The following is a 12,795-nucleotide window of genomic DNA, read 5'->3' as shown; positions in this document are numbered from 1 at the left end:
AACACTCATTGCTACAAGATATTTTTAAATCCTACTCTTTTCCCACTCTCAGCTATTCAAAGACTGACAATTTTTTAATATTTATTATTGATATTGGGGATGAGAAAAGCACAAGGGGTTTGGGTTTTTCCTACTTGCTTCATCCTAGCAAGAAGTATTCAATTCAGGAACTTTGTTTCTGTGCACTGGAAAGCAAGTCTACAGCAACTAAAGAACCAAAGCATTAAAGAGCAGATTGGGATAATTCAAAAGCCCTCAGAACACCTTTAAGGAGTCCTTCCATCTCTAATAACAACAGTGCCTACACAAATGTTCCACTTACACAAATGAGTTTCAGAAGAACAGCATTAAAAGTGCGAGTTACAGTAATGCCAAACTGTTTTAGTGTTCTATGCAAACGTTTTCATGCTGCTTTTTTGCCCATTTTCTTTACAGAACTAGGCCAGAATTGTGCAGAAATCAAGAAAATATCACATTAAAAGCTCTTAATCCCACAGGCTTCTTATCATTGCAGCATCACTGTCATTCCCTACAGGGAAAATGCATCTCCCCTCCCGTAACGAAGTGCATCATTCAGCACACAGGTAAATATCAAGTTTGGTCACATTTTGCCTAAGGTGTATTTCATGCTCAGTTCTTTAAATGTCTATAAATGATGTAGCAAGGTTTATAAAAAGGTATTTGGAAAATACATTATGGCTTCCAGCAGAACCATTTTACAGCTGGGTTCAGAGTTGAGGATAATTTTGTTTTCTGAGTGCCAAGAAGCATAAATTGCCATTTGCCATTCCACACAGTGATTCCATTAGTTCACATCTGTCTTCAACATCAAAACACATTTCCCCACTAATGAATTTCAGACCAATATTTTCCCATCCTGAAATAAATCCATGATAGTCTGTGGTGTACTTCAGAGCTTTGTGGTGAGTACAGCAAACAGAGCAAGACGCATTTTCTCCTGCTGGCAGAACACTGGGATGATCCAGATTTATCAGAAATATTTCAAAACTGCCAAGGCAAGCCCAGCTCTGTAAATCTCAAAACAAGATAAGCAAAATTTTATATCTGAAACTTATGTACCACTGATGGCCCTGTGGGTTCACCACCAGAGGACTGATGATTGCTCCCATCAAACCACTTGAGAGAGGAAAAATCCCCTATGAGGACCAAAGCTGTATTTGCAACAGTCAGCAAGTGCTTTAGAAGTGATAAGTTACATTTTAAATAATTGCTGTTTAAGGCATCAACCTCAGATCACCTTCTAAGTGAGTGTATTACCAATATACTGAACATTCAGCAATACAGGGAATTATCTTGGAGTAGTGTGTCCTAAACCAGCTATTTTATTAAAAGTCATAGTCTCAGAAGGGTTCCAAAACTCTTTAAATTGCAAAAAGGATGCTGTTAACACCTAAACCAACGCACCTGTGCTGTGCCAGGGAGCTGCTGAGGGTGTTTTTTACATCATCTCAAGAGCAACAGTGGCACAGATGCATTGCTCCAACATTCACCACCTCTGAAACCCCAAAATCAGCACCAGTATCTGTCCTGCAGACAGGATAGATCAGAACACCTACCTCTATATCCTGGATTATCTTTGGGTATAAGGACCTGTAAAACGAATTGGGGGGCCCATCTGTTGGTCTGTTTTTAAACAGGTACTGATCCCTAGAAAGAAGGAGAAACACAGTTTTCAATATACCACAAAGAATTCAAACTTCACAGAAATGCAAAGCCTGCCCAAAACAAACCCTCTGCACATATTTTCAGAAATACCTGGGAGAATTTTTAGTATCACTATTCCAACTCTTGTGACTTTGCAATTTGACAAGTATTTAGAATGTCCAAAGTTAAAAAGATAACAAGTGTTTTCCAGTTCTGATTTCCTGCTCTACAAAGTTTCATCCTTGTGCCATCCTGTTGCTCTGTACATGCCTTTGCTCAGGCACACCACTAGAGAGCACAGGCAAACAGGTTTCTGAAGCAGAACAGCTCTCCAGAAACTTGGGAAGGACAGGAAATCTCCACTGCCACAAACAGCAAGGGTTTCTCTTTGAGAGGCTTTTGCAGCCCAAGCTGCTACTTCATACTTTAAGCAAAAAAACCCAATGAACCAAACAAACAAAAAAACACCAAACCCCAACTAACAAAAAACCCCAAAACCAAACAAAAAAAAAAAAAAGTACAATTGGAAATACTTCACTTGAGAAAAAACCCTGCAAATGTGCTGGCACTGTTTTTTGTGAGCTGATGGAACTGACAGTTCTCCTCGCAATATAGAAATTCCAAATTTGCACAGACTAAGCAAGAAAAAATGGTGACAGACACGAGAGCACAAAAGAACAGGGACAAAGGCAGAGCAGAAAGGGGAGCTGACAGCTTGGGCCTCCAGCCCCAGCAGAGATCAGCTGCTCAGCAATTCCCCTTCACTGTAAAGCTCCTTTTGGGCAGAGCTCCCTGGGAGGACGCGTGCAGGAGGCCGTGCAGCAGCGGAGCTCAGCACTTACCAACCCCTCCTCTCCGAGAGCCCTTTCCAGAGCGGGTCTGTGCGTACCATCCTCTCAATGAGCTTCTTCCACAGCATCCCCTCCGAGATCACCCTCTGCCACTCCTTACACACCAGCTCTGCTGCACACAGGGATCTGGCATCGAGATAGGAAAGGATGTTTTCTGCTATGTGATCTAAGCCTTGCTCTACAAAGAAATGAAGAGCAGTCAGTGAGTGCACAGAAACAACCAAAGCAGCTTTGCAAGACGCTGAGAATCCAGAGCTTCGGGGCACGGCAACAATGTGAGAACGCTGCCACTGGCAGGGGCACCAGTTACTGGTGGGTGCACACAGAGACACCAAAATATGAGCTAGGTTTTGTCTTTCCTGCCTGTTGGAACATCCTTCTGCCCTGCATGGAGAAGAATCAGCACAACAGTGCAGCAAAAGCAGCATGGACAGGCCCAGGGAGGGGATTCTCCCCTGCACTCTGCTCTCCTGAAATCCCACCTGGAGCAGGGATCACAGCTCTGGTGTCCCCAACACAAGGACATGGAACTGTTGGAGCAAGTCCAGAGAAGGCCTTGGAGCTGCTATAGGGACTAGAGCAGCTCCCCTATGGAACCAGGCTGGGAGTGCTGGGAATGCTTAGCCTGGATAAGGGAAGGTTGTGTGGAGACCTCAGAGCCCCTGCCAGTGTCAGAAAGGGCTGCAAGAAAGTTCCTCTGCATCAGGAACTGGAGGGCCAGGACAAGGGGGAATGGCTTCCCTGCCAGAGGGCAGGGTTAGATGGAACATTCGAGAGAAATTCTTCCCTGTGGAAAAGTCACTGCTAAGTCTGTTCCTTATTTCAAAGGACCTGCAATTTTGCTTTCCACAAAACTCCCCTGAACCTGAGAAGTTGAATAACTTAATTTTCATGAGTAACATACACCCCTTGGCCAAGCATGAAAAAAATCTTTCAAACCAGGAGATGACGACCTTTTTTAATTTTCCATTTTATCTCATGACAGCCCACTTTAGGCTTCAAATAGTCCTGACAAATCAAAGGAACTGGTTTTTTTTAGAGCATGAAGAAAGTATATTCATACAGTCCTCCACTGCACACTGAATTTCACACAGCCTTCATAAAAATGAACAGCAGCAGAAACTAATACATATGAGTCTTACTCATTTATTGATTTATTCTACATAATTTAGGTAACTACAATGTATGTCTAGTGGCCCTGTCCTTCATGTCTGTGCTTTGGACCTGACCCTATTATGTTAATTAGGGTAAATATTTCAGTTGACATCTCTTTTGGATGTAGCAATTTAAACCTGTGAACTTCTGCTAGCAGTAAAATCTCAAGAATAGATTTATGTCAGACAACATGCAGAACTAAGTTTAAGACAGATTAAGGCCTGAAATAGCTGCATATCCCTCTTTTACATTAAAAGACAGGGATTTGTTTTAGAAAATTTCTGAAATAGGTACTAAAGCCTTTCCATTTTCTGAAGTAAAATGAATTTGACATCTATTGGTAGACTTTTCAAAAGAAAATATGACACCCATCCTTATGCCTCTACGGAGTCTTTACAGTTTAACAGAAAATGGTGAAAAAGAGCTGTTGTCGATTAGAGGGAGCAGCTGAAGGTTTGGTTGAATTTCAATAATAAATTCAAACAATTAAAATTCACAGGGATTGCAAAGGTCTGTGTATAAATATCACTTTGCATGAAAAAGAAACCCAAATGTGGGATGTCAACTCTCTAAATGTGATCAACATTAGATACAAAACAGTCACTTAGGTCAGGAAACATGCAACAGTTACCACTCTGTCACTGAAAACAAGGAAGCCAGATTCTATCAACTATTCTTCCATTTTTCCTACATTCTCACAAGTGTAAAATTGGTCAGGACATTGAGCAAAAACTACTCCTATCTACAACAAAAGAATTTGACTTCTTCAAGACAAGGAAAGCTATCTTTTAAAAAGGCATCACTGAATATCCTGAGTTGGAAGGGACCCACAAGGATCATCAACTCCAATTCCTGGCCCTGCACAAAATGACCCCAAAAATCCCTCCATGTGCCTGAGAGCGGTACTCCAGTTCTCCTTTAATGTGACTGCAGCTCAACACAGGATTGATTTCAATCAGCTGGGATTAAGTTCCTGGGTAAATTTAGACAGATGTTCTTCACACACCACAGCACCTTCAAGGAAGGCTGAATATGGGAACAATTCCCAGTATTTACACTGGGGACAAGCAACAGAAGTTGTAAAGATGTATTTTGGTATATACAAATGTGGTGTAAACAAGTGTCACCTTACAAAGCTCCCAAAATTTTCTAGGGCATAAATACGTAACATGAAAGATCTGTATAACTTTGTATCAGCCCTGAGGTATAAAAGCAAACAAACTAAAATTTTAATTGAAGATCAGACTTGCACATGAAGGGTCTGGAGAGTCAGTCCTAGGAGGAGCAGCTGATTTGGATTTTTAGGATTTAGCTTTTAGGCTTTGCATGGCCTCTTCCACCCTCAGTGTTCAGAACTGTCCTCGCGTTCCTGGCTGCTCGCACACTTCAGGGTGAAGCTGTGCCAGTGGGCTGCCAGGGGCACACAGAACACACTGACCACTTACCCAGGCTGATTTCCCACTCTGCAAACAATGTCCACCCTTTTCCCTTTCCAAGAATCATATGAATCACTGCCCCTAGCAGCAAGATTCCAGAGATACAATTTCTTCCAAAAACTTATCAAAAAATAAATACAACTTTACCAGCAGATTACAATCTAGAGATTCTATACATCCAGTATTGCTGCTCTGCATTTTTTGAAAAAATTCATAGAGCAAGTGTAAAAACAGATTTCATATCTGAACACATCAACACAGGCTGACACTTGTGGGTATCAGAAGAGGTTGTGAGTAACTGAAAGGAGGAGTCCGGGCTGGACAATACAATAAAAATCCACAAGTGCTTTTGCTCTCAGGTCAGCAACAAGAGTAGACAAACCAGATGCACTCATCTAAGGAGAAACTCAGAACAACATTAAAATGCGAGAGTTCCTAAACTAAAATACCTCTGCAGTATCATTTTCTGTACGAAAATGGAGTTCAGACCAAAGCTTGCAGATACACAACTTTTGTGACAACTCAGTTCCAATTCCAGCACTAATTCTTTGGGATACACCAGTCAGACTGTTTTAACATGGAACAACACTGGCATCCAGTGGCCAACTCAATTAATCACAGAAGGCATTCTGGCACCCTGCTGCCCTTCTCGGCAGCAGGAAGCAGCACTGGCTCTCTAAGGGACAATGGGAATGTGGAGGAGGGTCCAAGGGGCTGCACAGCCCAGAGCAGCCCCGTGCTCCAGGCCCTGCATTTACCTGGCAGTGCAGTGATGAAGTCCCGCTGTAACATGGGCTTCAGGTAGGAGTTAATATGTCCATGCTGATAGTGACACATTCGGGAAATGAGGTGTTCCACAAATTCCACTTGATCTGATTCAGACCACTGGTCAAAATATTTTATACACAAGTCTTTTTCCTTTTCGTAGTTTCCTTCCGATGGTCTTTTTCTTGAGACAATCACAGATGAAGTTCCATTACTTATCTGGGGTTGGAAAAGGAACATTATTTATATGTTAGTGTATATTTAAATATACACTATATTTATATTTAAGCTATAGGAACAGCTTAATAAAATCTCTCTCAAGGAAGAACAGGTAAGAAGATGCAAAGAAATCATCAAAACTAAATTTTAAAACACATTCTTCAAGAAATGAGTTACATCAGATGAATTTCAAAGACTTTTCAAAGTCTTTCATAGCTTTGCTCCTAAATTACTACTTACACTGAAAGTCTTGAATTCTTCCCTTATACCTCTTAACACAAACTCCACGGGACATAATTGTTTTTAGAAGTACCTTTCCCAGCTCAAAGCAGTGGTTTCTGGGCACATTGCAGTTTGTCTCCACAAATGTTTTGCTCAGATTTTGGTGGTTAAAATAAGAATTCGAGACCCTCGGGTCAGTGTTGCACTGGTTGTCCACAAATAAAAAATGAGAATTGAGGGCTTTGTTTGTTTTTGCAGAACATCTCCTGTCAGTGTTTGGGACATGCACATAAATGCCTCATTAAAATCCAAGGAGCTTCAGCTCCACATCAGGATGGCCCAGAAAACCCCAGCAGGAGCCACTGCTAATTACTGAGCACAGCCTCAGAGTGATGCCAGCTCCTCTGAGCCCCTCAGGAGCCAAGGGGCTGCTGGGGAGCAACTGGCAGCTCCAAAATATTCCCAAACTTCTTCAAAGCAAATGGGTCTTGAGTCCTTGTCAGGTTGAACTTCTCTTTTTAAACAACAGTCACATGCTCAGAAATATAAATTTTTTCCCAAGGATGCTTTGACAGAGCACTGTGCTTCCAAGGTCAGCACAAACTATAAAATCTGAGCAAAACTGGTAATTTCTTGAGGATTATCCACTGGCATCATCCTTCACTCGAAGGCTGAGCTAATTTTAGGAGGATACAGCCAATAACATCCAAGGATAATTATGGAGACCCAGGATTCAGACATTTCTCAAAAGCAGGAACATACAAAGTCCTGGAACCTCTCATTCTACATCCATGTTAGTCCTACCTGCCACAAGGTATTTTTCTTTGGAGACTCATCTTCATTCTGATCCTCCATTACTGATGTGTTCTGGAAAAAAGGAACAAATGTTACTTCAGCTTTTTACTCTGTGACAATTTCTTGCTCTACAAGCATAACGAAAAAGCAAATCAATTGAACAGATAAAATTCATTTTCCCAGTGAATGGAATTCTCAAAGACTTTTGGCCACAAAACCTGAGTATCATAAATAAATTCCCCTTTTAACTGACATGTTTATCAATTCCATTTACTGTAAAGATAACTCCCCAACCCCGCTTCAATTTCCTCTGACAGGTTTTCATGCAGCCTTTCAACGCTTTTCTCACTGGGAAATAAATTCACTTTCATCCTACTCAAGCCAAAGCAATTAAACCTGTCAATGTATTCAACTAGCACTTTCTGCCAAAGTTAAATTGCATACAGCTAGGCAAAAAAAAAAAAAAAAATCACTATACACTACTTACATGCAAGAGAATACGCTTTTTTTTCCCCAGCTCTAGGAAAAGGGATCATTCTCTGCAATTCTCTGCCCAGGCTGTGTCTACAACCCTTGGCAGTCACCCCTGCCTTTATTGCAGTGCTCTCGCCACATCAGAATTGCTCCTTACTGCTGCTTCCCTCTCTTTCCTTCATCAACAAAAGATGGAAGCATTTCTATAAACCTTCAGCTGCAGATGCTTCTCTGAGCTCACCTTTCTCTCCCCAAGTAGTTCCCTCCTTTCTGCCCCTGCTGTTGATGAGCTGCTCCCTTTTGCTGTCCATGGCACACCCACCATCTCCTCCCTGCTCCCAAGTCCCTCATCCCCAGGCAGTTCCAGCTTCCCCCAGCCCTGCCCTCCCCATCCTCGTGCCCAGGGGACTGGCAGAGTGGTTAGCAGGACAAACTGAGTGTCCTCAAACACTGTCTGTATCTATTTCAGCCTTCTTCCCTTCTGTCTCAAGAGGAACAAGGAGCTCAGGTAAAACATACAATGGAGTAAATCACACAATTCCCTTACTCCTGCCATCTTGGATTATGGATAACTCCTTAGAAACTACATCTACCCCCACTCAAAACACAATTCCATCTCAAAAGAATTCATCTCCTCCTCTTTCTTCCATAAGGATGTGTTGCACAAACTGAAAACAACCTGGAAAATGAACAGCGTCGTGCTTATAGCAACCCTCCCTCCCCTGCCCAGCTGCCTCGGCTCAAGCTTGACCTGAGCCCTCTCTGAAGGTGTGGAAAACACGTGGCACATGGGCTTTGGACAACAGGATAAAAACTGTGGCCACAGGCAATGGAAGGACTCAACCACCCCGACATAACACACACAATGACATGTACAAACCCAGGAGGCAGCTGGAGGGGAATCCAGAAAGGAATAAAGGCAGGAGATGTTTGGAGTGACTCTACAAAAACATGGATTTTAGTGTTTCTGGACACCCACAGAACAGACAGCCACACTTTCCATGGTTTTTGAAGCTGTAGTCTCTGCAGGGCCATCCCAGTTATTTACAAGTCCTAACCAGGGCCCTCTCACTGGGGCACAAACCCGTGCAAGGGTTGCTCTTCCCCAGCAGGGAACACACAGCAGCCCCTCACTGACTGGGACCCAGCCAGCCCACACCAGCTACACCATTCTGGAAAGCAAACATGCCACCAGGGAACTATGCAGGGTGTCTTTGATTTCATTTTATTTCAATATGAATATGTAAAAACACTCATTAGAGTGATTATATGTTGTTAACTGTGCATCCAATTAGTGTGTCCTTAAACGAGTAAGGAAAACCTCATGTCCTTTGGCAGCTGAAGGCTAAATAAACCCGTGGATTCTGGGAGCTACGAGCAAGGAACACTGAGAATATCAAACAGGTGGCTTGGGTCAGCAAATTCAGCAGAAATCCCATGTTTTATCCACCTATCCCCCCTAACTTTCCTTCAGCAGGCTATGGTGGGACTCTGCCATTGCATTTCTCCCTTTATCAGAAAATACCTCAGAGATCTTTGCCAGCCTTCCCAGGGATGGAGACTAAGAACTGCCTCCTAAACACGGTGTCATTCTAGGAACACCCAATAAAATTACAGCACAGCAGCACTGTGACACAGAGTGCAGGGACACAAATGTCACCAAAACCATCAGACTTCCACACCAGCAGATTGTAGAGTGAATTTCCCTCTGTGCTGTGCCCCTACTCAATTCCACTGTGCCTCCATTGCTGCCCAGGGGAAGAAGAGGGCAGCAGGCTTTGGGAAGAGGCTACAGCCTTGGAATCTCACTGGATCACGGAATCATTAAGGTTGGAAAAGACCACAAGGACCATTGAGTCCAAGCTGTGCCCCATGCCCATCTTGTCCCCAGCCCAGAGCACTGAGTGCCACCTCCAGGTGTTCCGTGGACACCTCCAGAGATGGAGACTCCAAAGGCACTGCTGCCCAGAGACACTCCCATGTCCTGCCACCATCTGAGCCATGACTGTGGGGGCAGATAACACAGCTTGTTTTTTAGGCTGGAAATGAACACAGTATTCAGATATTTCACCAGGAAGTTGACAGATGCATTTATTTAATGGCATTTACTACAGCTTCTTGTGTTCTCTCTTTTCCCACCCTGACTCATTCTACACTTTCTTACTGTATTTTAGAGCTTTTAAATCCTTCATCCTTTCCCTTTCTGCTCCCAAATACATATTTTGTTTTCCCTATTATATCTTCTCTTCCTAATAAACTTGCTCTGCTTCTCTCTTAAAACACTTCATTTTGGGGTCATTCCCTCCATCACACACATCCCAATTCAGACTCCAATCTCTCTCTCCAGCTCTTAAACCTACTAGTTGGAGATGAGGAGGTGATGGGTGGATCCTGCCCTGTTGGCTGGAAGAAGCAATTAGACAGCTCTGATCTGTCCTGTCCATTCCCAGCAGAATGGAGATGGCAGAAGAAGGATTTCAGAATTCCTGACAGCTGGTGTCACCAGTCCTGACTCCTGGGCTCCAGCCCTTGTGCAAGAACACTGATAGGCATCTCCAAGTCCAGCTCTTCCCTTCCCTCAGCAGCACCTCTTGCTCACCCCACCCACCTCCACATACAGCCAGTTTCCCAGGTGGCTTTGAAGTGGCATCACCACGGAATTCACCCCAATTCCCTGCAGCTCTGCTGCTGAACAACCGCAAGGCCCGATGGAAGCACTGACATCTCATCCCAGTGATCCCAGCAAGGCCAAGCTGCCCTTGCAGACATTCTCAAGGTGTGATTCCGACCCCCACAAGAGCCTTGCAGCTTCTCACAGTGCAGGCAGAGCTTCTAAATATTCATCTTGTTTATAGGTTCATTTTTTCCAGGAATTCTTGTGAAGTTGCTCATGGCTCTTGCAAAAGCGGAATGATTATTTCCAACCAGCTGTCATTCCTTAATTAGTCAGCCTGGAGTAAGTGCTCTCCATCCCTGCTGGGAATGGCAGCCACAGCCAAGAGATAACAACGGGTCCAAGCTGGGATGTTTTGTTGCTGCCTCACAGTTGTTAAAACCCAACTGAATCGAGTTACACTGAGCAAAGCCCCAGCCTCTATTTCCACTGACTGTAACCAGAAATGGCAGTAAAATTCACACATTGCTCCACAAGCTGGGCAAGTTTAAAAGCTCATTTCCTGGAGATTTGTATCCCACATTCCTTGCTTAGTCCCACAGACACTTGAGGCTTTCCTTAGTCTTTCTGCTCCACAATACCTCAAGTTTATGGGATTTCTATGGGGTGCAGAAAACGGTGGCAAAAACAGCTTCACAAGTTACTTTGAGAGAAAGAGGTTCTGACAAGCCTAATTACATTGAGATAATTCCCTTTGGAGATTATGAAAAGCTTCCGAAATAGAACTATGAAAGATCCCCAAAGGCAAAGATATTGTAGGTATTCTAAAACTCCATAAATCACAGTTTCAATTAAGATTCTTGGATACCAGGCAGCAACTGATGTCTCAAGGACAGCAGTTTTAAAGATGTGAGGTTGTGAGGGGCAAAAGCACTCCATGTTTTCCTGCAGGTGAGTGGCACTGCAAGGCTCCCCTGCCTCAGCAGGTGCAGGAAAAGCTGCACCTTCTCCAGCAGAAATCCATCAAACCTGGACAGGCTGCTCCAGATTTCCAGCAGGCTGCTCTTAGCCTGGGTTGCACGGGGCTCAGGGAGTTGGGAGTGCCTTGAGTCACTTAATTGCCTGGGCAGGGGAACAGCCCGGTGCAGCTTTGTTCTGCAGCCGCTGTGAGCTCCAGTATCGGGAGAGCAATTATGGAAGTGATAGCAGGAAATCCTGGGAACTGGGGCAGGACACATGAGTTTCAGCACTGAGCAAGGCTCACAACACTGCTAAGTTTCTCTGATGATAATAAAGCTTTCCCTGACAAAGAAAGGATTCACAGGATACAGAGGATGGATGGACAAAACAAGACAAACAGCTGGGTTGCCTTGAAAAAAAAGAAGAGAGTCTTATATTTGAGCTTTAATGAAAGGGAAAGGAAGTAAGAACTTCTGTGTCTCTGCCCTTGAATCTACACCAGTAATTCCCATCTCAGTTAAAGACCCAGCTAAGTCTTCAACAGTCTAACTTTTCACAAGATTCCCACTCTCTGGAAAAAACCACCAGGAAATTTCAGTTGAAGTTACAAAATAAGCAAAACCGATTAAAACAATTTAGCTAAACAGGTTCTGATGTCCTTTAGCAAACCACATCTGACTTTGAAGAAGCTGAAGAACCAACACAAAATAACTAATACATACTCGGATACCTCAGAGTCAAACTCTGCAGGTGGAGTAGACAGCACTGGAGCTTCAATCCCCTCCTGAACCCAGCTCTGCCACACAGGGACTGCTGGAGGTCCCAGGACACATTTCCCAGGGCAAGTGAGGAATCTGCCACCCTCTGGGACAGCTGGAGCCAGCAAGGGAGGAAGCTGGGCTGCCATCTGCACCAGCTAAAAGTGATGAGCACATGCCCCTCATGGCTTCCTGCTTTTAATAGAGCCAGAAACTGCCAAACGCTTCAGAGCATTTCCAAATGGAAGTGAGCCTCTCCTTGGGGAGAAATGGGCAGCATTTGCTAACCCAGGAACCTGGTAAACAATGTTTATTAACAACATCTTGATACTTGATCAGGGATAAGAGGGGATTTTCCTCTTCTAACTACGGAGAAGCTCTAAGCAAAAATATCCTGGAGCACAAATATGAAATTAATTTGGAGAACCCCTAACCTAGAGTGCACAAGATGGGAATGAACCTCTCTCACTGGAAAGACCAAATCCCTTCCTTCTCACCCTCAAGATCTGTCTGTGAAGAAATGCAAAAATCCAGATGTCCCCAAGTTCCACTGGCCTCCTTGGTCCCCAGGGACAGTTGGTTGTCCATCAAACATGAAGGTTCACTCTGCTGACCATGGCCATGTCTGTATTTGATGTCTTTATTAGTAATTGCTTGTTTCAGCTTAAAGTAAACTATTTATGCAAGCACTGAGGACCTGCACAAATTAGGCTGAACATGCTTCAATTCTTACCTAGCTTGCTGATCTCCCAGTTGCCAGGTTTTATTTTAGTGCAGCTATTGCTGGAAGTTCAGACAAAAATATACTTAAAATACTTAAAGAGTCTACCAAGAGCCAACAGCTGAAGGCAAAATTAGAAAAAAACCCTCATAACTGAAAA

General features: G+C 43.6%; 1 protein-coding gene across 2 annotated transcripts in view; it reads right to left on the bottom strand.

Moving 5' to 3' along the window:
• The window catches only part of FBXW11 (F-box and WD repeat domain containing 11), a 49,072-nt gene that overhangs the window by 16,445 nt on the left and 19,832 nt on the right, over positions 1-12,795 (bottom strand). For both annotated transcript variants that reach the window (XM_041417742.1, XM_041417750.1), the window contains exons 2-5: positions 7,118-7,180; positions 5,866-6,091; positions 2,508-2,694; positions 1,578-1,668 (exon numbers count right to left, since the gene is read on the bottom strand). In XM_041417742.1, coding sequence (XP_041273676.1) covers positions 1,578-1,668; positions 2,508-2,694; positions 5,866-6,091; positions 7,118-7,168 — 555 coding nt within the window. In that variant the 5' untranslated portion in view covers positions 7,169-7,180. The remainder of the gene's footprint in view (positions 1-1,577; positions 1,669-2,507; positions 2,695-5,865; positions 6,092-7,117; positions 7,181-12,795) is intronic.

This window comes from Onychostruthus taczanowskii, unplaced genomic scaffold (assembly GCF_017590055.1).
Source record: "Onychostruthus taczanowskii isolate IOZ18803 unplaced genomic scaffold, ASM1759005v1 scaffold107, whole genome shotgun sequence".
Taxonomy (NCBI): Eukaryota; Metazoa; Chordata; class Aves; order Passeriformes; family Passeridae; genus Onychostruthus; species Onychostruthus taczanowskii.
The sequence above is the reverse complement of the archived record's forward strand: the minus strand, read 5'-3'. Positions and strand labels throughout refer to the sequence as shown.